Source organism: Acomys minous, assembly GCF_964271855.1.
Source record: "Acomys minous genome assembly, chromosome: 2".
Taxonomy (NCBI): Eukaryota; Metazoa; Chordata; class Mammalia; order Rodentia; family Muridae; genus Acomys; species Acomys minous.
In genome coordinates this window covers 104229314-104255814 of record NC_140484.1, presented here as the reverse complement: position 1 = coordinate 104255814, position 26501 = coordinate 104229314, and the positions used below count along the sequence as shown (strand labels likewise).

General features: G+C 48.2%; 1 protein-coding gene across 2 annotated transcripts in view; it reads right to left on the bottom strand.

Moving 5' to 3' along the window:
• Positions 1–2120: 2120 nt before the first annotated feature.
• Positions 2121–26501, bottom strand: part of IGF1R (insulin like growth factor 1 receptor) — a 290765-nt gene continuing 266384 nt past the window's right edge. Inside the window, exons 18-21 of one of the 2 annotated variants that reach the window (XM_084774155.1) lie at positions 23572–23734; positions 21095–21224; positions 17281–17415; positions 2121–9855 (exon numbers count right to left, since the gene is read on the bottom strand). In XM_084774155.1, the coding sequence (XP_084630281.1) occupies positions 9468–9855; positions 17281–17415; positions 21095–21224; positions 23572–23734 (816 nt within the window). In that variant the 3' untranslated portion in view covers positions 2121–9467. The remainder of the gene's footprint in view (positions 9856–17280; positions 17416–21094; positions 21225–23571; positions 23735–26501) is intronic. The other variant, XM_084774156.1, reaches the window with a different exon arrangement.

Below are 26501 nucleotides of genomic sequence, written 5' to 3'. Positions count from 1 at the left end.
TTATCCTTTGAAGTGGCTGCCTCTGGCCAGGCAGGCAGCTCCTTTGTAAGGCACACCAAGGCAAGCTGGAGGTATGGCGCTAGTCTGTGGGATACCATGGAAATAAGGCCTCTAGACTTATCTGGTGAAGCTTACTGGGCATTTGATGAGCAAAAACTCTGGGACAATACCAGATTGGAGGGTGTGCTTTTCTTTTCTTTTTTTTGAGACAGGGATTAAAGGCATGTGCCACAATGCCTGGCTGGGTGTGCTTTCTTTTCTTTTCTTTTCTTTTGTTTTTCAAGACAGGGTTTCTCTGTGTAGTCTTGGCTGTCCTGCATTCGCTTTGTAGACTAGGCTGGTCTCGAACTTAGAGATCCTCCTGCCTCTGCCTCCCGAGTGCTGGGATTAAAGGCGTGGGCTACCACGCCCGGCTGGGTGTGCCCTTTCAAAATGACCTTGATTATAAATCCAAATACTCACTGGATTTGTTTATCTGGAGACTCACTGCCTTGAGTCACCCTGACCTTTGACTTGCTTCTACTTCCTACATCTTTGTGTTCAGTTCTCCATCTGGTGTCCTTATCTTGTCATTTTGAGTAGTTTCCTGTAACCAAGGGTTCAGTGAGATGGCCAGCTCATTCTCTCAAAAATGTGTTTAAGAGCCAGGCGTGGCTATAATAGCCAGAATCTGGAAACAGCCTAAATGTCCCTCAGTTGAAGAATGGATAAAGAAATTGTGGTACATTTACACTATGGAATACTACTCAGCTATATATAAAAAGGAAATCCAGAAATTTGTGGACAAATGGAGGAAATTAGAAACGATCATACTGAGTGAGTTAACCCAGAAACAGAGACTCACACGGTATATACTCACTTATAATTGGGCACTAGCCCAAAAGGCCATGTCCCATGAATGTCTTCACTTAACAGGAGATTGGGACAGATATGAGGACATCCTACTGGGATTCTAGGTAAGAGAAATATAGGAGATAGGGAAATAGAAGAATCCAGAGGATCCTAGAAACCCACAAGAAGAACATTGTAACAGGTGTGTCTGCTCAAACTATTGCACTAACCAAAGACAATACAAATAGTGAACACTGAACCCCTACTCTGATCTAGCCAATGGACAGGACATCCTCCACAGTTATGTGGAGAGCGGGGACTAACTCTGACATGAGCTCTGGTGCCCCATATTTGATGACCTCCCCTTGGAGGGGAGCCTTGGTGGTACTCAAAGAAAGAATAAGCAGGCTACCAAGGTGAGGCTTGTTAGCCTGTGACCATAAAGTGGGGAGGAGATCCCCTCGTACATGGACCTAAGGGAGAGTAATAGGGTGGGCATAGGAGGGTAGGAGGAACGGGAGGATACGAGTGATGGGAGAACAACTGAGTTGTAATCTGGGGGAAAAAAAAAAAGAGCCAGGCGTGGTGGTGCACGGCTTGAATCCCAGCAGGCGAATCCCAGCAGTTCGAGGCCAGCCTGGTCTACAAAGGGATCCAGGACAGCCAGAGTTACAGGAGAAACCCTGTCTTGAAAAAAAAAAAAGTGTTTTTTAAGCCTTTGAGTCTAGAATGTATGTATGTACAGCTTGCTGCATTTTCTAACGTAAGTCACCTGCCAACTTCCCAGGACAATGACTGTGATGTCGACATTTCAGGGTCCCTGTGGGCAACCTCACTAACTTGTTGCATCACCTTGCAGCCAGGCACACCCTGCCTGATTTTCTTAGTTCTTTTCAGCATCCTCTGATGTACTACTCTAACTGTGAAGTATTACCAAGGATATAAAAATGCACATATATTAAGTCTTTGGCACCCCCGCCCCACCCCCAGAATCACAAGTATCAAACCCACCTTGGCCTTTCGTCAACTGCCGGTCAAGGAGACTAGCCTAGCAAGCAGTACTGAACCCGAGCTTTATCCTCATTTTCTCCTAGCTGATTTAACAGGGCTTCTCCAAGCTCAACAGCAATTTGCATTCGGAGAAACTCAGCTGTCAGAGACGCCGCAATGCTTTCGCACCGAGCATTTCCGAGTGACACGTGTGAACGCACATGCCACGGGAAGTTCAGCTCCCTGCAGAAGTGGAAGATGGTTCCAGAACAGAGAGGAAACAAACTTGGAGACAAAGGTGCATACAGAATTCTTTTATTTAACTTAATCCATGTGGTACTTTTTAACTACTAGAAAAAAGCAGAGTAATAGAACCTCAAGTGGCCTTAGCTTCAGCCATTCAAAATAGACAAAGTTTCTTTTTTCATAATGTAAAGAGTCCCGAGTATGTCGCAGTAACAGGAATAAATTCTTACAACAGAATATACAAAAACATTGAATTTTTTCCATCTACTGGTTTTTTTTTTAATATAAACAGAGGGTTCTTTTTTTTTTTTAGGAATAATTTATACACAGAAAAGTTATTTTATGTAACAAATTGGCCATATTATCTTTTTTGAACTTTTTTTTTCTTTTTTAAGAAAAAAATTTAAGAAAATTCAGAAATGCATTATTGGCGATGCATCTGTTCCATCGTGCCTTCTGATTTGACCTTGTTTTGTTTGTTAAATCCCAGAGGTAGACAAACTCTGGCAAATCTTTCACCCCAACCTCACTGGCTTAGGAAGCAGACAGGTGATGTCACCAGACAGGCATCTGGTCCACCTCTGTACATGTCTGCACAATGCTCAACACCCACGAGAAACTGAAAAAAACAAAACAAAACAAAAGCAAAAAAACCAACCAAACAAACAAAAAAATCAAACCAAACCCACAAATGGTTCCTAGACCTTTTTCCTGGTGTTCAAAAATTCCAGCTGCTCTCAAACTGTAGAGACATGGCCAATAATGCACTGGGAGCCAGAGGTCATGTATTTTAACTCTATAAAAAAATGGGGGCACGTGTGGGAGTAACATGTTGTGGTTCTTGTTCTGTACTGGAAATATATCTTCAGCATTCGGCCTAAAATACAGGTAGGCACAGCTTTCACTGGGGTCGGCGGCGCACACGTTGTCAACGGCCTACATACTGTGTGATCACCGTGAAGCCATTCTGTGTCATGAAACTCTCCCATCTCTATGGCACTGCGGAATTAGGGCAATTACCAAGACACACGAGCCAGATGCCACCGGTGAATGCCACCCCCCATGGCTCGGTGGCAACACCCTGCTACTTCCACAGCCAGCAAAGTGCTTGGTTCTCTCCATTTCTTTAGGCCGATGTACTCCACAGGGATACAACCAGTAAAAGATAATTCCCTTCCACAGCAAAGGGTTCCCAGACCGAGACACTGAAGAATACAGAAGCACTATTTAAACCATTGTCATTCCTTTTGTTGTTGCTTTTCTGTTTTTGTTTTTTGTTGTTTTTTTTTTTTAATAAACTAGAGCACAAAGCATTGTGGGAAAGAGGGTGAACCACAGCTTGGAGCCAAGGGAGAATCCTTTTTTAAATTTTTTTTTTAATTTTTAATTTTTTTTGTTTATTTTTATTTTTATTTTTTATTTTTGGCATATTGTAAAGCTAGCTAGTAAACAAGTGTCAAAAAAAAAAAAAAAGAAAGAAAAGAAAAAAGAAAAAGACCACAAACAGATATTTGCACACACAGAGAGAGGAAAAAAGGTGTTTTTAAATTATTTTCGGCAATTATAAACTACAAACATTTTATAAAATTATTCTATGTTCTTACAAAAATGCAATGAAACATTTAATTAGTTCTTGTAAACCAGATCTTCGTCAACTGACTACCCGTAATCTACTGGACTTAGAAGCCCTATTGGAAAGGATAAAGAGTGACTAATTGAAAAAAAAATGTTTACTGGAAAGATGCAGACACAAATGTGGACACACAAATCAGTGATTATGAAGTTCACACAGAAACAAAATAAAACTAATCCCTAATGTCATGCCCCAGACTGACTCAACTTGTGAGTGCAATGGAGTCTTGAGTTCTTCAACAATGTGACTTAGCTTCTATGAGAAGTCTCCAGATCAGGATGCCGAGTTTATCATCTGAGACCAAATGCCCACGGATGACGTCACAGCCTCAATGTGGTTTGACACCTTCGAGACCACCAAGTCCGACTAGGGCTCACGTTCCTTCCAGGCCCTTTACCTCTGTCAGTAATTCTCTTCAAGCCACGGTCCCAGTTACCATGGTTTTCTGCCGCTTGGCATTCCTTCACGGCCATGTTCCTTTCTCTAAACTTTGCCAACCCGTCATCCAAGTTGGAGGCCCGAAGTGAAGCCCCCTGGCTTGTCCAAGGTCTGGATCTTCAGCATCTCTGGCAAGAGACGTTGACTTTTAAACAAACATCCTGTCTTGAAGCTCTCATTTGTACCACCACCTAGTTCAAAGTGGAGTGAGAAAGTTTGACCATTGTCACTGGTTCTTAAGGAGTGGATCTCTCTGGTCCAGGTCTCCCAATGTTGCTGCTTAGCCCAGGAAATGAAAAGACATCAGACAAACACAAAAGTAACATAAAAACAACAAACCAAACCCCAAAAAACCATAAATCCTCTACTGTTAAAATGGGCCAAAGCATACTGATAGGGTGGTATTGTCACCCGCAGGATACCAATGTTTAGGAAAGGAGTTGCCTTCAACACTGTGTGGCCACTCTCGGAGGACCCAACAGTGACAACAGAGGACCTTGGGTAAGCATCCTGGATTTCTCACCCACCTGAGCTCAGTGTGACCTTGCCACAACCGCTTGCTCACCTCAGGTACAGCCCCTGCCAACAGAGGTGTGCTGCTAAGGAGGCTCCAGGAGCTTAGCCTGGCTTAAAGCTTGGTATCATACAAAGTTCATCCGCCTGTTAGCCCACCCAAAGAACCACTACTGCATACCAAGCACTCTGCCATCTGCTCGTTTCACAATGATCACGTTTCTGTAGCTGCTTTTCCTACCACTGAATTATCCTGAGTCCTAAGAAACAGGCTGGAAGGAGAAGCCAGTGGTGGCCTTCAACAGTCCTCTTTCTCCCAAGGAGGGAGCCTCGCTCCAACTAAGAGTCAAATGTTGTGACATTCGTGAAAGGAGATGGGTTGGTGTGGGCCTCACGCAGCTCAGGTTTAACTGTGTCTTCACAGTTCAGCTCCTGCTACCCCAGGGAAGGGCTGTGTGGGAGAACACCCCAATATTCACGTCACCTGAATGCTGTGCCTCAGTGGTTCATGTTACCTCAAGCAGTGTGAGCTCCTGTCAGAAAAAGGGGGTTGCATGAAAAGAGGCCACAACTCAGCTTGATAAAGATAGATTACTTGGAACATATAAAGAGGAAAAACCAGGAAGAAGTGGGGAAAGTCAGCATGAAATCAGGCTAGAACTGTAGATGCATGATGCCTTGCAATCAATAGTCAAGGTGGGCGGGTCAGTCCAACGAAATGACTGCACCATCATACGAGCAAACTTTTCCTTTATTGAAGTGTTTCTGGAGCATTTGTTATGATGGGCGCTACACTGTTAGTGTTTTCTCTCTACCTAAAGAAAAAAAAAACCACTGAATAAAACAAAAACAAAACAAAAAACCACCAGCTCAGACAGTTTTAAAATATAAAACCAAGAGGAAAAAGAAAAAAGAAAACAAAACAAAACAACAACAACAAAAAACCAAAACCAAAACCAAAACCAAAAACCCTTAAAATCAGTTGAATGATCTGTAGAAATCCAGTTGTGGAAACCGGCAGGTATGTGCAGAAGAGAGGAGAGGCCAGTATACCATGGGGTCACCTACAGTGTAGAAAACCCTGATTAAACAGTGTTCTCCCAGTAACCCTGCGAGCTCCTAGGACCTAGAGAAGGGCAGCAAAGGGCTCCTGAGCTTAACCGCAGTACAGGCAGTTCTCCGCACTGGGGAAATATCACCAGCTAGAGTCCCCAGGGCCTGTGGGAGCAGCTGCTGGAATTGAGGAGTGCACTGTCCACCCCCGTGAGCAGCAGAGTGAAGGGATGGACAGAGGCAAAGCACAGGGAAGGCTGGCTGCCAACCGCTGGCCTTCCAGCCTCAAGATTTGGTCAGTCCTTGTTTAGCCCTGGGGGGGGGCAGCAGCCTGCAGGGGGTGCAGGCATTTTTTTCTTGCCTCCCTTTATTATACTGGCCTTCTGTCAAAAGCAGAGGGGCGAGGGGAGAACGCTCTTGACTGCTGACATGGCTGTACCTCTAAGAGGAACCAATGCCAAGACAGCAATGGTGGCATGCTCCCTCCTCGCAGTGCAGGTCTCAGAGGAGCAGCTGAGGGGGCCAGCAGGACACCCTACATGTGCACGCTTCGGGACTCTGAGACAGTCTATGTGTGGGCTCCTCCTGCCCTCAAAATCCCCGAGTTCCTGCTCTCTTCGGGATGAAATATGTTGGTCATTCAGTCTATAAACTACTCCAAAGTCAGCCAGCTGAGGATGGCCAGGTGACCCTGCTCCACTGGTCTCACGGGAGGGGGGGCGGTGCTGGGATGGATGTAGGGAAACCTCTGAGAGAACCAGGTGAGGAGAAAAGAGAACTGAAGTTGTCCCAGGAAAGGTGAGCTTTTGGGGGAACAGTGGGAGGAGGCTGACTGAGTTAGTGTTGCTTTGACCCCAGAAACCCATCCTGGCCCACCCTCCCTCCTCTGCATTATCTGGGTATGTGGCTTGTGATGTGGATGAGGTTACCGGTATCATTGGCCTATTGTCAGGTACTGAGAAGTGAAAAACAAGAGTGAGGTAGATAAATGTTTGAAAAAACACTCCCCCCCCAAACCCAAAACTGTCCCATCTAACTAACACACACAGACACACAGATATACACACCCCTTCTCCTCAGTATTTAAATTCATAATGGGGGCTTCTCTACAGTGATTAAAACAGTATCACAAAATAAATTAAAACTCCTACATGAAATACCTTCTTAATAAACTTTTTCCTCCCCTTTTCTTTTGTTACGGGGGGGGGGGGGGGGCCGGCGGCGGGGGCAGAACTGTGAGGCAGAGGCTAGTGAGAGCCGTCAGTCTGAAGCTACAGACGAACCAGAGAAAACTACAAGCTTTCTTTTCTGTGTTTAATCTCCAGTCACAACTGCAATCACCATCTTCCAACTTTTTTCTTACTCATAATTTAAATATTTCTATCCCAGAAGCAACTCTCATGCTGTCATCACTCTGGTTGAAGTGTTAAAAACTAAATAAAACAGTACCCTCAGCCCCAGAGGCCTGAGGTTCTGGCTAGGGAGTGACAGCAAAGGGCTCCATGGCCACCATGGGGTCAGCTCTGCCTGTCACTCGGGCCTTCTGACCTGGGAGTGAGCTCCAGAACACAGCCATGGGGGCGTTGGTACCCTACACCCTGCTCACGAGGAGGCTGCCCCTTCAGACATTCTGGTTCTGGTCTGGTGCAGGTGAGAACAGAGTGTGGCACACAGGCCGCTGGGCCCCGCTGCTCTGCTAAACCCTGGGGTCTCAGCAGCTGGGTTTTTGTTTTTGTTTTTTTGTTTTGGTGGGATAGAAGGATTAAATATCCATTAAAAAAATAATAATCCAAATGCCTGCTGTCTGCAGTTGAAACTGCTGTTGTATCCCAAAATTGGAAAAAATACACACACACACACACACGTGTGTGTGTGTGTGTGTGTGTCACAACCAAAACAAAAAGGGAAAGCAAAGTGTGACTTTCAACAGTGGGGACTATAAACACTAAACCAGATGTGTGAGATTTTTTTTTTAACCTTTTTGTTTCTGACCTGAGTTTGTGGCGTGTCTTGTACTGTAACAGACGTCAATGCTGTGTGCAGGCAGGTGCGGGAGGGAGGGAATAGGACCCAGTAGTGCCTAGGCCCCGGCCTCCTGCCCTCCTCACTCCCTCACCAGCACTGTGCTCACAGAGCCTCTGGGTTAGGAGACGATGAATGGGGGGGGGGGGGCTGCAGGGAGCGGGTGGTGTATTTATAAAAAGGCATCGAACAGTTCATGGCAAATGATGTCGCCGAAGCGCCGGCCACTGGAGAAGAGGAAGAAGAGTCACACTCTAGTACAAAGCATAGGAAGTTTTCTTGAGGGTGAGCGGAAAGGAAGAAGGGTAGACCTGAAAGTTTCATAGATTAAATCCACAGAGATAAAGAACAAACAAACAAACAAAAAAAAAATAGCAGCTTTTTTTTTTCCTGTACAGACGTATAGATGAATATCTGAACCGTAAAAAAGTTATAAAAGTGACATTAAAGACGATGTGTATGCAAATGTTTCACGGTCTGACATAGAACTGAGAGACCCATGAAGAAGTCCTAGTAACAGAGACCACGTCAAAGCGCACACTGCTTGGATCCACTGCCTGTGCTGCTTCTGTGTCCTAAGCCCTTCCTTGCACATCTGCACAACAGCCCGGCTGAGTCCCTGGGGGATGGGGAGGAGCAGGAGGGAAGCTGGGGCGAGGACCCCCACCTCCCCACCCCCTGACCTTTCAGGCTTGCTCATGGCGAGTCCTTCTAGAATTCTTGAGGTGCTGTGGGTGGGGTAAGGGTGGGGAGCCAGTTCAGACTTGCCCTTCTTCTAGGACGGCAAGTTCTGTCTTGTCCAGTTCTCCCAGACAGTTACCTAGGCATCAGGGAGAGCCGGCAGGGGTGGGGTGGGGTGGGGGGACGTGGGCTGTGAGAGCACACGGGGCACAGCGGAGGCATCGCCAATGTGATCTCATCAACTAGATGGCGTGTTTCATTCCATGCCTGTGGACAAAAGGGAATCAGCGCAGGGAGTGTGCGCGAGGAAAAGAAACAAAACAAAAAGATTTTGGCAAAAATTGGCCGCATGAAAATGATGACCGTGGATGAACAATGGCCCTTTTAAAAAATTTGGATGACCCTAAAAAGGTTAAAGATAGAGTTAAAAAATTCCACCTCAGTGTGTGCATTTATTTCCTCTTATTGTTTGTTGTTGTTGTTGTTTGTTTGTAAAGACCTATGGTGTCAGGCAGGTGTGTATATGGGGTGATGAGGAGCCCCAGGGACAGCCATTAAGTCCATCTGTTTAAAAAAAACAAACAAACAACAACAACAACAACAAAAAACAAAAAGGCTTCCCGGCTGGGCTTTCGGCAAACATATTTCCATTGTGAAGCAGAAAATAGAGAAAGGAGAGAGTCAAAGCGGAAGTGGAAGAGAAGAGAGAGGGGGAAGGCAAAAGAGAGAGAAAGGCAGAGAGTGAGGAGACTCATCTTGAGTGTCCTGTTGCTATTAAGTGTTGTCATTAAGGTTTGCAGAGGCCCATGTCAGTTAAGGGTTTGGGTAGGGAAATAAAAAGCTGCTTGCATATTGAAAAAAGGAAGGTCCCAAATGTGTTTACTGCAGAGAAGCCGTCTCCCGCGGGCAGCAATGGCAGTTCTGAAGATCCACTGAGGTACAGGAGGCTTGTGAATAGATTGTTAGAACCTGCTCTCTCCTCCCCCCACACACCCCGCCCCCGCCCACTGAGAGCGGGGCACACACGTTACTGTTTGCGCGTGCTTCCGGTGTCTGAGGATCAGCAGGTCGAAGACTGGGGCAGAGGCAAGGCCCTCTCGTTGGCGCGCCCCCCATTCATGTGAGCGTAAGGCTGTCTCTCATCGAAACTGGCCCGGAGAACCAGTACTCCGGGGCCCGGGCCGTTCTCGGCCTTGTGTCCTGAGTGTCTTTCCGGCAGAGGCAGGGAGGCCGAGGAGGCCGAAGGGTCGAGCGGCACGCTCTCCATGTTCTCGGGCTCCAGTTCCAGCTCCAGCTCTTCCGGCTCGGGAGGCTTGTTCTCCTCGCTGTAGTAGAAGGAGACCTCCTGGAAGCCGGGCTCCATCTCATCCTTGATGCTGCCGATGATCTCCAGGAAGGACGGCCGCATCTTGGGGTTGTACTGCCAGCACATGCGCATGAGTTCAAACCTGAGGTGGGGAAGAATGGAAAAGGGGGTGAGCTGCAAGAGGCAGGCCCAGGACAACTGTGCCACCTCTGTACCCCCTGGCTTCCCATCTGGATGTCCCAGGACACAGGCCAAGCCCAAACTCACTTCAAGTCTTGGGTCAAAGAGTCCACCACGACAGGGCCATTATTAGTGGTGGCAACGCTAAGAGATAAAGCGACCTAGTTTCTGTTTGAAGCACCTCTTCCAGCCACGCATGGTCCCCTGAACTGGAAACAGGAAGCAGGGACACACCTTTCCCGGTAGCCATCCTTTTCTGCACCCCACCTAGGCCATTTCTAAGCTGCTTTCTGGCACTAGGGTGCCCCTGGCAGGGGTAACTGAGGAAGGAGGCAGCAGGGGTGCCGGACAGAAGGAGCACACACCCCAAGCTTGCTACCTCAGGCCAGCCCCTCCTATACTGCCGTGTCCCATGAAGGTAGAGCCCTGCCCCTAAGATCCAGGCAGCTGGAAGCGGAGTCCTTCCAGAAACCTCAAGGCAGACACCGACAAGCCAGTGAGAGCCCTGAGCACAGGTTTCTTCTACAAGCAAGGCCAAGGTGAGTTAGCACAGGGGTGAAACCCCCGCACCCCGTGCTGCACCTCCATCACTCCCACAAGGTCACAAACCTCTGGAATGGCTCCCAAGTCACCTAGGCCAACAGCCACGCCAGACTGAAGAAAAAGAGGAAGGCTGGCTGTGCAGCCACCACCCTGACCGGGAACAGCCTGGGTGTGGACAGTGAAGGAAGCCTCGAGCAAGCGAAGGCTTGAGCGAGTGTGTGTTGCTGACATGTGCACGGCCATGGAAAAGGACCCCAATGCCGCAGTCCTATTAGAGTGGCAAAGTCTTCCCTAGTGATCCTCAGAGAGATGGTAAAGCCTTCTAAGGTCTGAGTGCAAACGTTAACGGTGCGTGCAGAACATGTTTACTCTCACTTTCTCCCCCTGGACATTCACGGCCTGAGGACTGCTTCCCCACAGAGATGTGCTAAACCTGCCTCCTTGCTCAGCTGTATGGAATAGCCCTGCTTCCTCGTTTGTCTGCATGCCGTAACTCCGCCTCCCTGTTCAACTATGTATAAATACACTGAGCTTCCAGAGCCCACACAAACCCAGCGTGTCTATACCCGTGCCCTTGTTCTTCCCTCTTTCCCTGGATGCCCTAGTCAAGTCAGGGTTCTGCTACCTCAGCTGTGTAGAGTGCCGCACCCAGGCTCTGACAGATGGACAGGACAGACAACAGAAAGCAAGTGGGGGCCACCCAGCTGCCCTCATTCACAGGAGCACGAGACCAGAGCACCTCTGTTCCTCCAGGAAATTCTGTTCTGTTGTTTTAAAACCCCTGGCTCGACAGATGCTCTACTCTAAAATCCACCAAACGGAACCTTGAGTACGTAAGGACGCTCTCAGCAGCCCACGCTGGCCTCTAGCATTCTGCTGGGCCAATCACTGGACCACCAGGCCACTTCACTTTTTTTTTTTAATAAAAAACAATGGGCCTTGCAAACAACCTCACAGGGGAGAACCCAGCAAAAGCAGCCCATAGGTAGGTGTGAAGTTGTCTGTGGAGAGAGAGGCACCGCTGCCCACCGGGCCAGTTTCCTCGGAAGCTCTGGGGTCAAGTCAGGTCACGTGGAAGGCAGCAACATTAAGCTAGGATGGAAAAGAGTGAGTTGGAGGTCCATCAACAGGTCTGGGGGTGGGGCTGGGGCAGCCAATTACAGCCAGGACAGATAGGGCTTGAAGCCTATTTTTGTAAGTAGAATTCCACTGGGGCAGAGCAGGTTACACTTCACCTATGGCTCTTTATAAGCTCCTCTGTAGGTTAAGTAGTTAAAACAAGGGCTGTTCAGCTTGCAACCCTACAAAATATAACGTCTATCCTTATGGGGGTGGAAAAAAAAACCTGATCAAGTGACCAATGCCTTCGACAGAGGAAAACAAACTGGGACAGCAACAAGGCCAGCTAGTTATTTTCCCTGGTGCTAAGCGACTGGTCCTGGTGGTAGATGCCAGGCTGCAGGTACGCAGTAAGAGCTCTGGGCACAGAGGCTATCTTAGTCCTGGAGAGGCAGAGATGTCTCTTTATTATAGCAATTATAGCACACCCGCATTTCATACATAAGGAGAAAAGCACCAACCAGGGCACTTAATAGTTTGTCTCAAGTCACGGAACTAGAGAGATGGAGTGAGACTCTGCCAAACATTATAGCCATTCTTTTCTGAGTAAGAGTAACCACGGTCCCACTGGGAGACTGCTCTCTTCTGGCTGTCTACAGTCAGTCAGAGCTCACAAGAGGGTGTGGTCCGCATCCACAGCAGCCACGTCGCATGCTCTCCTATTCTGGTTAGGTGGCCAAACAGCCTGCTCTCCCATGTCCCAATCATCCCCCTGTCCCCCCCCCCCCCCCGCAAAAAAACCTAATCAAAATGGGATGTAAACACAAGGAACTCATCGCTGTGGCTGGGCTGCAATTTCCTCTCTGGCCGACAAGCTTATCCCTGAATAAAAAAAGTGCAACTAGGGGCAAGAACATGAGATGTGTCTGGCTCCATGCCCTGTGGCCAGGGGTGGGGGATGAGGAGGTGCCACCAGCAGGGCAGTGATGCGGTGACATCAGCACAAACAAGCCATGTGATGCTTCTTTTAAATCATTCCAGAGTCAGCCCCTTCCAGTGCTGCCCTTAAAAGGAAGTGTTTTTTTGCTCTGTGCGATTTAAGACCTTGTTTTTATACTCTTTCCACGAGAAAACTCTCCAGTAGACTCTGGGATTAATAAACTGGTAAAATGCTTCTACTAAGGAGCACATTTTAAAACCACCACACCGCTCTGGTGAGCCGGAGCCGAGTTTTACAGAATATGTTCCTCTTCGAAAAGTATACACCCTGCTTTTCCCTAGGACTGAGCTCTACCCTAGGGGTGTATACACACTGTTCTTTCCATCCCCCTCTTGGCTCTTGAGCCCCCAAGCATACCCCATGTCCTGAGCTGGACAGGTTGCCGTCTGTGTGAGGCACTGGCAAGCTGAGATGTGCTCTGCAGCTCACGGCTATGGCACCCTGTTGCCAGGTGTTAGTACTGTTCCAGCCACTGGTGACTCCTACCAGAGACCGGACTTTTGGAAGGACCTACAGGGCTTACTGGGTCCCTTCTAGCACCCTCAAGCAGCTAAGGCTGTTTTAGGGGCAACTTCTCTGCTAGGACCTGGAAAGGGGATGCTACACAGGCCAGCTGCTGGCATACGGTTCATGCCAGGGATCACCAGGCAGACACCATCATCTGCCTGTTTGGATCCTATTCAAGCAAATAGGATCTTTATTTCCACAAAGCCAGCCTGGGATTCCCAGCATCCTCGCGGCTTAAATCTGGGAAAGGAAAAACGCAAAAGCAGTCAGATTCGGCTGAGTGCCTCTCAACTGCATCTGAGCTGGTGTCGCTGGGCTAATAAAAATGTTCAAGTTCCTCCCTGAATCCTGCATCCTGAGAACTTGGAGCAGGAGATGTTGAGATGTTACTGGAACAAATGGTTTTCTGCACCTGAGTTTCTGTGACTGAGTTCAAACCGTCGTCCCATTCTTCGGCATTAGGGCTGGGACTTGCTTCAGGCTCTCCAGGTTCCATGAACTCTGAGATTGGTCTTTGACCTCACTGCCAAGTTTGTGTCCAAGGCACTGAAACCCAGGGGCAAAGATGGTGACGATGGGCTTTTCTGAATCTCACAGCACTTGCTAGACTAATTCAAACCGAGTCATGGCACTGACACTCAGTGGGTAGCCTGGATGCCCTGCTGTTTGATGGCAGCCTTTTCCCTGAGGCTACCAAGGCTGGACACTCGGCTACTCCCCAAGCAACCTGGGTCACGTGCAGGCACAATGAGGCTACAGCATGGCCAGCGAGGGCTGCTCCCGCCTCAGAACCACACAATGGAAGCCCAACAGGTTTCAGACTACTCCCAAGGGTGTCCTTTACCAGGACACGTCACATCCTCTCCTCAGCATCTCAGGAACCGGGACACCACACTCCCTACGGGAGCCAGCACGCCTCCCTTCACTGTGTTCCTTTCTTAGAAAGGAGCCCAATCTGCCAAGGGGCTTCTGAACAGCCTCCCGAATCGACCATCTCATACCCAAGAGCAGCTGCTGTGTATCAACTTCCTCCTCACTCTATGCTGGGAACAGGAAGTCCAACTGCCTTTCCCATGGCAGGTGGCTGCTTACCAAGCATATTAAATTCATGCAAAAAAAAAAAAATCCGGTCAGCTGGAGATGGATCAACTTCAGGAATGCCATGAGTTTCCGAAACAAATGTCAAAACCTCTCCTGTGATCAGCCCTAAACCACAGTAACAAAACCTCACACCTGTTCTTTTGAACTGTTTTTCAGCTTGGGAAACAACACTGATTCTGGTATCTATGCTGGTTTGGTACATCCTGATGCAAGTTTAGGGGCAGGCATGTTAATACCTTAACAGTGGACTAATATGAACATTGTTGCACCACTGAGGTGAAAGCAAAGCTGTGAGGGATACCACCAGGAGTATTCAGGCCCACAGAGCTTCCCTGGGTAGTCCTCCTGAGGTCCGTTAGAAAGGACACAGCGGCACATTCTCCTTGACATAGGGCACAGCAGACAATGAAAAAGCCAGTGGCTCTAGATGGCCCTACTGCCCACTCACTTTTGTAAGGCCCTCCCAATTAAGAGGGCTTTTACACTTGCAGAGTTGAGGCAGAAGAAAAATGGGAGAAATTCAAATTTCAACATTAAATAATAATTTATTAATAATTAAAATAAAGTTTTAGCTGGGTACCAGTAATACAGCCTATACTCCCAGCTCTGGGGTAGGGGGAGGGGAGGCTGATGCAGGAAGGTTATCCTAAGTACCAGGCTAGCCTGGGCTACATTCTGTCTGTCTGTCTCTCTCTCTTAAGGTTCCATATTTGCTGCTTTCTGTATCTGCTTTCCATCACTGGGGCAGCGCTGAGAGGTGGAAATGACAAGTGAGCATATGGTCTACAGCACCACAAATACTCTTCTGTTAGAGAAATCCCCTCAGTCAGTGGAGAGGTCAACAGAGAAGCCACACCTCACACCCTATACAGACACACCCTGAAGTAAATCTGACCATCCCTCCCCGACCCTCACCCCATGCACAGGAGGTTTGTTTGTTTGTTTGTTTTTGTTTTTTTTTTGAGACGGGGTTTTTCTGTGTAGCCTTGGCTGTCCCCAAACTCACAGCGATTCATCTGCCCCTGCCTCCCAGGTGCTGGGATTAAAGGTGTGCACTACCATGCCCTGCACAGGAGAGTCTTTGTCTGCCCGAAGCCCCACCTCAGAGTTCATCAGCAATCTCTCAAAGATCCCAAGCCAGTGTGTCACCTCATCATGACGCTCCTAAGTTGTCAGAAAGCCTGTGAAATGACAATTTCAACCGATGGAGCCTCACGTGGGACTAGGCTGGCCCACACCTTGAAATCAACTTTACAAGATTTTAAGCCCAGTCACTCGCACCTCTGTAAGGCTCTGCCCACCCGCCGGCACACCCAACCTCCATCTGTGCATCACCTCACCATCTGAGGAGCCATGCAAGTGAGTGCTGTGCTGAGAAAGAGGTAGGCAGGAGGAAGGCAGATATGAGCATCTTTTGTATATATGTAAAGAAATCCTGACAGTCCCCCCCTGGGATTCTTTCATGAGTGAAGCCAAACCTATTTTGAAAAGCATTTCTAGAAAACTCCTATATTGGTCTTGACTTATCAGTGGGAACCTACTTTGATGTTTACCCTTGGGATGCAGATTGTCAGCTGAGCCCTGCCTTAAGGTGTGCCCATCAAAAACAAGTCCACTGTTTGCTGTACCTGATGAGCCAATCAGAATACCTCCTTCTCCCCCTTGGAGCCTCATTCCAGGAAAGGCCATTCTCCTGACCCACTAAGGTCCAACAAAGCACGGCCACCGCTCAAGAGGGTATAAATAAAATCTGGATGCTCAACGCCCCACCAAGGCTCATGTGTGAAAGTGTCTCCCCTAGCTTGGCAACACTGGGAACCTTTGAGAGGAGGCGCCAAAGAGGTTGCCAGGTCATTAGGAGGGGACCTTCAACAGGACCGCACCAGGACTGCGGCCTTAATGCAAGGGTCCCCAACATTCCTAACACCTCGACCCTTTAATACAGTTCTTCATGTTGTGGTGACCCCCAACCATAAAATTATTATTTTCTTTCTTTCTTTCTTTTTTTTAAAGATTTATTTATTTATTATTACGTATCCAGTGCTTTGCCTGCATGTACTGCAGGCCAGAAGAGGGCACCAGATCACATTATAGATGGTTGTGAGCTACCATGTGGTTGCTGGGAATTGAACTCAGGACCTCTGGAAGAACAGGCAGTGCTCTTAACCTCTGAGCCATCTCCCCAGCCCCCATAAAAGTTATTTTCACTGCTGTTTCATAAATGTAAGTTTGCTATTGCTATGACTAGTAATGCAGGTATCTGTGTTTTCTAATGGTCTTGGGTGACACCCCCTACCCCACCCCCGTGATACGGTAGGGGGCCGAGGTCCACATGCTGAGAACTGCTGCTGTAAGGGCCTCTTCTTCACTTTCTAGCCACAAAGTGAGAATATCTGCTCTGACACACTCTTTCCACGGTAACAGCTGCCTCACCACAGAAGCAATGGAACCCACTTACGTCCCTGAACTGGAAGCTGATGCAAGCTGACTATCTTGAAGGGCTTCCTGACGTCAGGCTGGCTGAGCACTGAGATGTATGTGGCACTGTGGTTATCCTACTATCACGTGACAACTCTCTAGACTAGCCACCACAGGATGTTATTTTACCAGAAGTGGAGCAAGCCAGCGAGGGTGTGCCGAGGAGTGTGTCCGAAGAGGGATGAGCTTCTAGCCTTGCTTCGGGGCCATGCAGCTCACAGGCGTAAGGCTGGCAGCAGATGGTTTGTGACCCTGTGTTGGGGCTATCTGAGGTTTAGCCTACTAGTGCGAGAGAGTGACTCTCAGCCACGAAGTTCTGTGTAAGCCTGCTATACAGACCTGTCAGGGGCTTGGGAGAGCTCTCAGATACGGCTCAACAGTCATAACTGTTGTATTAATTCCTTAAAAATAATTAAATCTTGCATGGAAAAGATGAGCCAGGATTGCTATCATCCCATATATTACAGAGGCGTGGGGGTGGGGGTGGGGGTTGAGACACCATGGCACAAAGTGCCAATCAGCACCGGGGGACTAAGGAATACAGGATGGGATTAAGATGTTACACAAAGTCACAGATCCGACAAGTTCATCTCCTCCAATAAGGATGGATAAGCTCTCTTCTAATCCTCTCCCGCACCCAAGGCAACAGAGGGTATGGCTCCCGAGTTACTAATCCTAAGTGGCTCAGGAAATACATACAGCATGTCAGGGCAGTTGTCCGGCTTGTCCAGAAGGCCACCCTCCATGACGAAACGAAGAACTTGCTCGTTGGACAAGCCCTGGTACGGCTGCTCAGCCAGCGTGGCGATCTCCCAGAGGACGACCCCAAACGACCTATGGGGGGAAGAGAACATGAGTAGCTCAGAAAAGCAGAAGGGAAAGACTGTGTCCTCATCCTTGCTAGCATCACCTGGCTAAGTGTGGGGCAATCTGTCCTCCTCTGTTACCGATAATGCTCCGGGGGTGGGGGTAGGGGGACTATAAATCAAGTGGCAGGGCTGAGGCAGATGAGTTTTGGGGCTTCTAACAGCCCTCAAGAGTCTGATTTACAGCATACATTCAGTGTCTGGTCCCAGCCATTACTCGGGTATAAGCCAAACTGGCTTTAGCTCAGCACAGAATGCAGAGGATCAGGTCCCTACCTGGCCAATGACTTGGGACAGCTAAGCATCTTAACTACTTTCCTCTGGGGACTCTTATTTATTAAGTATACAATGTTCTGCCTGCATATGTGCCCACAAGCCAGAAGAGGGCACCAGATCTCATTATAGATGGTTGTGAGCCACCATGTGGTTACTGCGAATTGAACTCGGAACTCAGGACCTCTGTAAGAGCGGAGGACAGTACTCTTAACCTCTGAGCCGTCTCTCCGGCCCCCTTTGAGGGCTCTTTTCATACCAGTTGGGGAATCTCTTGCTCATGGTTCTTCACACTACTACAAAGGAGAAGCTGCTCAGAGGTCTTAAAACAGGGCTCTCCAAAAACAGTTCTGATCTGATGGGTGTCAAGCAGGGAGCTGGGTCTTGGAATGTCTAAAAAGGACTGTGAACTTGGGCCAAGGAAAATGACAGCCTCTATCCCCTACAGAACTCAGGAGCCACTGGCTGGGGCGTGGGGGTGGGGGTGGGGCGGCTGTGTCAGGTAGGAAACTGGAGTGGGATGCACTGGCCCACGGGGCGTGTCTGGAGGCTGGCTCAGGTACAACCTCAGCAGGCGGAGCCATGAGGAACTCTACCACGTGTGCCATTTTGCCCGTCCGCCTGGAAGATCAAACTGAAGGAGACGCACGAATGCAGTGACGTCAGATAGGTAAGAGCCATACTGTCACTCAAGTGTGAATTCACCTTCTCAGGGAGAAGCCCTGCTTTTGCACAAGTCCTCCCTGGCCTATTTGCTATCACACTCAGGTCGGACGAAGGAAATAAGAAGTGGGCTGTCCGCTGCAAGCCAGCTCTCGGCTTCGCATGGAACCTTCGCGGGGCTGAGCCCCACAGAAAAGCCCGGGGCAGGCATTTTCTACTTAGCACTCTGAGGACCCTGCCCTAAGACTGAAACTTCTAACTGAATCGTAAGTGTTTGGTTCGCTGCTTCAGCTCCCTTCTACGAACAAAATGTTTTTGTACAAATTGACACTAAGCAATGGTGGACAGAAACAGAACCGCAGCCATTAGACCCAAGGTCCTTTTGAACTGCCAGTGACTAACATATAGTCTTCAATTGTACAGAAGACCCCCCTACCCCCCCCCCCAAAAAAAAAAAAAAAGCTACGCTCTGCAGTGAAATCATGGTTTTCTGAAAGACCTGGGCTCAGAGGAATGGGTGTCCTGTCAGCTTCAGTCATGGAACCTGCCCTCCAGAGCCTGCGTGGCCACATTAGAGGCACTCTTTGGAGGCTGCAGTGCCCACCCTCATGTCTGAAATGCGGCCCAAGACAGGCAGTGATATATGTGGTTTTTCTATTTCTGTCAACTGGTCTTGACAAGGTTCCCTTCCAGGCCAACTTCCCTTGCCCCTCAAGCTTTCCTGGCGCAGCACAGGCTCTCAGGCTCTGACTGCCCTATGTAGACGCTCTACAAACTCAGCGTGCAGCCTCCAGCACGCTCCGGCACCCTGCTCTCCTGCCCTGTGCCAGCAGTCTGCTCAGATGGAAGGTAGGAAGACAAAGCACACAATCAGAAATAACAAAGATGTCTAGGGACACGGGCTGGCCTGCGTGCCCCTGTGAGGGAGGGGACAGTCCCTGGGACATCTCCACAGAAGCTCAAGTAACAGCCGTGATAAATGTCGATGCCATCCAGGGTATTGCTTGACCTGAGGGTGCCTCCCAGCGCCATGTTCCTAAGGTCTCCTACAAAGTCAAACAAACCCTCTGGATTTCTTTTTGGAGCTTTACCTACTTAAGAGCAATCGTCTTAGGATTGTGAAGTCGTCCTAAAATGGCCGCCGTTCTTCCAAGAGCACAGCTTCAGTTACAGTTAAGAAACAGAGTTTATACATCCCAGTGTCCTTGCTGTCCCAGCTGTTGTGTGCTTAAAGGTTGGGTTGAGGAAACAAATGCTCAGCACTGCCAATGCCTTAGCATTTGGCGGAATGAATTCTGAATGCCTTTCCTCTTTATACAGGCATTTTTCTCGTTGGTTCCTAACAGCTATGTCGTCAGAGTGGAGGAGACGGGCAGGGAGCACTCTGTGAGGCCCTCACTGAGGCTTGTAGTGACAGCTGCTACCCAGAACTGGTGTAGAGTGAGTCTGTGTGAGACTTCAGCTTGATTTCCCTCTGCCGACTCCGCTTTTCCTACCCGGCAAGCTGACCTCAGAGCTTCCACAAGCATGAAGCTCAGAGTAAACAGATGAAGAGTGGCCCGAGGTGTGCCTTACCCTTCGACCTCATCTAAGCACAGAGCAGAGTGCTTTGACTTGACAGTAAAGAGGTAACCTCGGATGCACTAACTGCAGAACAGGCCTCGTCCTCGAGTCAGGGGACAGCCAGGCTGTGCCGGGTCATATTCAAACGCTATTTCCAATTTGCACCTGTCTTCCAAGTAAGATCCCCAGGCTTTTGATCGGGAAGGGTTCACGAGGCTGAGGAAATGACGTCAGTCACTACTGGGATAGCTTCTCTGTGTGGTCATCTGCAGTTGGAGTAAACAACTACCGTTTCTGTATCACAACAGCAACAGGATCTCCCGAGAGGAAAGCCAAGACACTTGCTGACATTCGAGGAGGAGGGGGGCGTGCCAGGGCTCCCGCCTGCCAGGAACTCCGGTTGTATTTTAGAACCTGATGACCTCTACATGGCGTTTCCAAGGAACTGCAGTAAACAGCTACAGAGAAGCCTCTGCACCCCCTTTTGGTCAGTGTGCTTCTACCACAGGGCACTTTTATTACTAATGAGGATGCTTTGGGTCAGCAACAATGGACATCCACGGCGCGCGCGCGTGTGTGTGTGTGTGTGTGTGTGTGTGTGTGTGTGTGTGTGTGTGTGTGTGTGTGTGTGAGAGAGAGAGAGAGAGAGAGAGAGAGAGAGAGAGAGAGAGAGAGAGAGAGAGAGAGATCAGATGGGACCATCAGAAAACCACAACCAAGACTCTCAAGTGTTGTTTTTAAATGAAGCACTGCCTTTGATCTGAAGGTTCAGTGAGGTGAGGTAGGGGCATAGGCATAGTACTAAGCTACTGAGAGTGAGGAAAGAGAGGGCAAACAGGCAGAGGAGAAGCAGACAGACGCGGAGGCTCAGACTTCTGGCATCCCCACTTCTTGGTAACATAATTAATACTAGCTAAAAAGGGGAAGGAAGCGTTGGTTCTACACACTCCTTGGAGTCCCACAAATACCTTTTTGCTCTAATGGACTCCACACAGCAATGTCTAAGAGACAGAAGGCTACGGGGCACTGAACGCTCAACTCAGACTGGCAATGGGTGACAGTGAACAGAGGCCAGGAATAGAATGACCCAGGAGCCTGGGTCAGCAGCAGGAAGGTGTAGGCTGGCCCTGTAGGGAAACAGGTCGTACCAGACATCGGAATGAGTGGTGAAGACTCCATCCTTGAGAGACTCGGGAGACATCCAGCGCACAGGCAGCAACCCCTTCCCTCCTTTCCGGTAGTAGTCTGTCTCGTAGATGTCTCGTGTCATACCGAAATCTGGAGGGTGCAGAGAAGACGCTCGGTTACCTAGCTGGATCAGGTCTTAGGGCAGCGGCAGCACAGGTGCTGGGGCAGGCCTGGCCTGGGGTCCTCCTTGGCTTTCCCCACACTCAAGGTGAGACCCCGAGAAGGCTGAGTATTGACGCCTGTAACTTTATGAGGCAGAAATAATAAGACACGATCAGTCACTATACAAGACATTTCTGGCCTCAATAATTTATAAAAATGGCCCTTTCATATCTCTAAGCGGTGCCACAAAGAGGTGAGGCCACAGAAGCAGAACAAACTCCACGGGGAATGAGGTCGCTTGGATGTTAAGCAACACAACTGACTTGTACTGCGTATGAGCTGCCAGCTGCCCCTGGTGAACTGAGTTAGGGTTTGTGACTCCTGAGACAGGGGGCACTGAGGGACACTGAGAAACCCATCTGAAGAAGAAAAAGGAAGTGCTCAAGGCTCATCTCTGAGTTAAATTAACTCAGTGGCATTCAGATGAGGGGATAAGCTTTGACTTGCAGAGAAGGGGAATTCTTAGAAAACAATCTCTCCTCCTAAATGCAAAAGAAAAACAGAACAACCCCCACCTTCTAAACAGGCACAGAAAATTTAATTCTAAAAAGAAAGATCATAATTATAATAGAAAATATCCTCATAAATACGCCACATGGTTAAACAGAAAATATAATCCTTCCTGATTCGGATTTAAAACAGCAAGAAGCACAAAAAAGCATGTTTCCAACTGTAATGCAAAGTAGGACAAAGCAGCCTCCACCGAGAGAGTTTCTGCCTGTGTTGGGAAGCGAGCACAGGAAGGCAGGATGAGGACACAGGCACAGGCTTGCTGTCTAAGCATCTCTGTGCCTGGCCTATCATCACTGGCATTTCAGTGGTGGGGAAACATGCCACAAGGATGCAAGGAAGCTGCCCCAGGCCACTCAGATACACAGTGGCTTCCTCTGAGGAGTAAAATCTGGGTCCCTGTGCGTAAGTGAGGAATGGGAGCCAGGAAGGATCACAAGATCTGGTAAGAGGACAGCTCTTATCTTGAAATTCTGGGGTGTGATATCCTTTTGAGGACTGTTCACCCAGTGCTCCAAATATGAGCATGCAAGCCCAGGGACAGACATGCCATGGGGACTCTTCGGTAACTCCAATGACTACAGCTGTCCTATAACACAGCAGCATGCCAACACCCCAACTCCGGCAGTCAAGGCAAAATCACGACCGACAGCCCGACTTTTGATACCTCTATAGACAAGACTCTCACTGCTAAGACAGAAAAATAGCTCATGAAAAAAAAATTGGGTTGGAGAGATGGCTCAGAGGTTAAGAGCACCGGCTGCTCTTCCAGAGGTTTTGAGTTCAATTCCCAGCAACCACACGGTGGCTCACAACCATCTATAATGAGATCTGGTTCTGAAGGCATACACAGGGAGAACACTGAATATATAATAAATAAATCTTAAAAAAAAATCAGTGCTAGGGTTTAGGCAAGAAAAACGTCTGTAGAATACATGTGCAGAAGGTGGCCAAAGATTAGTAGCTGATAGCTTTTGCATTTCTTGTCACTATATATTTGTTGTTGTTGTTTGCTTTCAAAAGAAAAAGACAAATAGAAATCAGGGCCAACATACAAACTGAGAGGGCAGGAAGAGTGTCTAGCCAACGACCAGAGTAGTCCAGCCAGTGTTTTAATATCACAATGTGTTGGTAGCAACAAGGGGTCTACCGTGTGGGCTGAGCGGCTGAGGCCATGGCAGGATGTGCTATGCCTGACAGGAAGGTCAACAGCTCGGAGCTACAACTGGAGGATGTAGTTCAGTGCTTAATTGAACTACATTAAGGTCCTGGGTTCAAAACCTGGTAGCAGAAGAGTGAGGGAAGAACTTTGAACTGACCAACTCTAGGCGTGAAATCCAGTAAGCAGTGATCTGCCCTTGTCTGGGGACTGACATGCCGACCTTGTTAATCACCGCCATTACACTGTGCAGAGGGGCCTCACGGGTTGGTTTGCTCCCTAGGAACCTCACGGGCCAATCTAGGGACAATGCTCTTTGTAAGCTAAGAGACTCAAAGGGGGAGGAGATTGGATGGTTGACTTTCATTCTCAAGCCAAAAATCACTCGAGGAATAACGCCGTCGTAACTGTTTTTTGGTAATCAACAGTCTACCCGGGAACCCTAACCCTGGCTGGATTACCACATTAAGGTACTCTACACATCTTTGGGCAAGCCACTGCACCCCTGCGACGTACTGAAGACCCTGGGGCAGACTAATGACTGCACAGTCCCTAAAACACCTGTGACTTCAGCTTCTGCTCCGATCTGGAAAGCAAAGGACACACCTCCAATTTTGACTGTGAAATCTTCGGCTACCATGCAGTTCCTAGCAGCAAGGTCTCTGTGGACGAACTTGTTGGCATTGAGGTAGGCCATGCCATCTGCAATCTCTCCAGCCATCTGGATCATCTTGCTTAAGCTCGGAGGAATTAGGACTAGATTATTCTGCTACGGATTCAAAAACAAAACATAACAAAACCGTGAGCATCTGAGACTTCTTTTTCCCTACTGGCAAGCTATAATCTAGGATTGCAAACCCCTGTTGATTTGACCTGAGCACCACAGGTTGCCTGCGGGACGTCAGGAGTTGCTCAGAAGGAACATCTATCATTGCTGATTGTTGGCATCATCTGCTTATAATAAAGTCATGTGTTTGTCCCCTGGCCTTGTCACAGGGCAGCTAGGGGAAACATCAGTCAGCACTCCTTAGGGCCAGCCTTCTCGTCTCCGCCCCCGCCCCATGTATACATGCGCATGAATGTGGAGGTCTGAGGTTGACGTTGGGAATTATTTTATTGCTGCTGGCGCAGGGTCTCCCAATCAAACCTCAAGTTGGTCAACACGGCTTGCTCTGAGCTGAGCATCCCAAGTAACCCTTCCAAGGCAGGAATTATGGGTAGGCTGCCGCACCTGCTCTGCATTTACGTGGTTTCTGAGGGCCTGAACTCTGGTCCTTGTGCTTGTGGGGCAAGCGCTTTAATCAGCGAGCCATCTCGCCTGCCCATTATTTTCTATCTGGAGCAGGACAAAATTATTTAAAGTGAAATGGCAAGTTTAGGTATTGAGGGTCCTCAGTTACTTAGGCTCCAACTAGTGAGTATGTTCCTTTGGCTCTCATAGCTACGAAGTGCAAGTACCAGGGAGGACGGCACACTTGTACAAAGGCCACACAGAACACACACACACACACACACACACACACACACTTCCTAACTGGATCGCCACACGCTTGATTTCCCAGGGAAGCTGCCAGGACTTATTTATCTTTACTCCCTTGCTCTAAGGTACAAAGATATGAAGACGAATGCTGTCGGCTTGGACTGCTGTTTTCTATGGGCACTGAGGACAGCTGGAGTTCAGACGGAGGTCACCTTGGAGGGGACCAAGGTCAGTGACGAGCAACATGGACAGATACCCTGTTTGCAGAGGAGGGCAAGACACTGCCTTTGGCATTGAAAAGAATTCTTAACCTAAGAAGTGATAAATTCATTCTGACAAAATAAAATATATGCCTAAGTAACTGATGAGAACGGCTTAGTGGGTAAAGGCACCTGCTACCAAGACTGAGGGACCTATGTTCAATTCCCAAGACAGGGATGGTAGAAGAAGAAAACCAACTCCCTCAAGGTGTTATGTAGGTACACACATGAGCATGCACACATGCTACACACATGCAAAGGTAAAAAATTCCCAAGGCTCCCTGTCACTCCAATCCCATGTGTAAAACCAATCATGACCCCACAGTTTAGACACTAACTAGCTTGTACCTCAGTACCAGTACAATAAATTATGCCTTGGTTTCCCCAACAGCAGAGTGTCCCATGCAACACTATCAGGCCATCTCACTTTCATACACCACCTCCCTAACTCATTTTGAGAGTCACAGGAAGAACACTACAAGGCTTTGAGATCACACTATTTGGGCTACATACACTACACAGGCCCCACAAACTCTTGACCACAACGAACAAGAGAACTCTGTCTCTTGCCCAGGGTTGCTAAGTTCTCACCAGATGCCAGGATCTAGAAGCCAAGCAACAGCCCCCCGGTATGTCTAGAAGTGCTCCCCACACTTCATGACAGACTTAGTTGAGCTCGCTTATTCATTTATTTATTACTTATTTACTTCATCATCTTTACTTTGCTTCATGGTCCCCTACCTATAATCCAGGGGATGTTTCCTGGGGCTGTGACATTATCTGGAGGAGGCCTGGATCCTCCATTTGTTTTTACCTGTTGCTTCCCTCCTTCGCACTGTCTTTTAGTATCTTTAGGGTTTTAAATATGCATGGCAAAGTAAGACCTATGCAGGCGATACGTACTTAGGCTCATAATGCATACTGAAGCATGACTGCTGTATAAGTGTTCAAAAGGACTCTGTCACTCATCATGTGAAAAATAATCAACAAAAGGAACTTAATTATATGCAGAAAAGGGCTGACATTTTGTCAGGTCATGACAGCATGTTGTCACTCTTTCCTTCATCTCAAGAGAGTAGGAATCGCTAATTTTGTCAGAGACCCTTGAGACGAGCACAAACCCACACATTTATTTAAGTAAATAAATAAATAAGCAAACTGCAATGAGGGAGAGGCAGAATATACTGAAGCCAGAAGACACATACTGAGGCTAGGTCTATATACTGAAGCTACTGTGCACATTCTGAAGCTAGAACATATAGATATGTACATATATATGTATATATATGCAAATACATTTTTATTCTGAGTTAGAGGAACAAAGTCTAGATCTAATGAATATAAAGGTTAAGTTTTACTTCTGAAAGGGACTTTAGTAATTCAACTTGTATCTTTACATTTTTTTTAAATTAAAATTTTACTTTATGTACATGGGTGTTTTGCCTGCATGTATGTTTGTGTACCACTTACACAACTGGTTACCATGGAGGCCAGATAAACGACAGATACAGATAGTTGTGAGCTGCCACGTGGGTCCTGTGAATCCAACCAGAGTTCTCTGGAAGAACAGCCCGTGCTCCTATCTGATGAGTCATCTCTCCAGCCCTCTATCTGTTTATCATACATGAGGAACCTGGGGCCCAAAGGCCTCTTACAGTTGCCTGAGAAGTGGAGGCAACCAACAGCCCTGAGACCACAAGTTACAGGTTTTACTCTGTGCATGAATTAGGAATGAAAGAGTTAAATACTCCCTGGTGTTAGGAGGTGCCTTAAAGGACCACACTCCAGTCACCTCC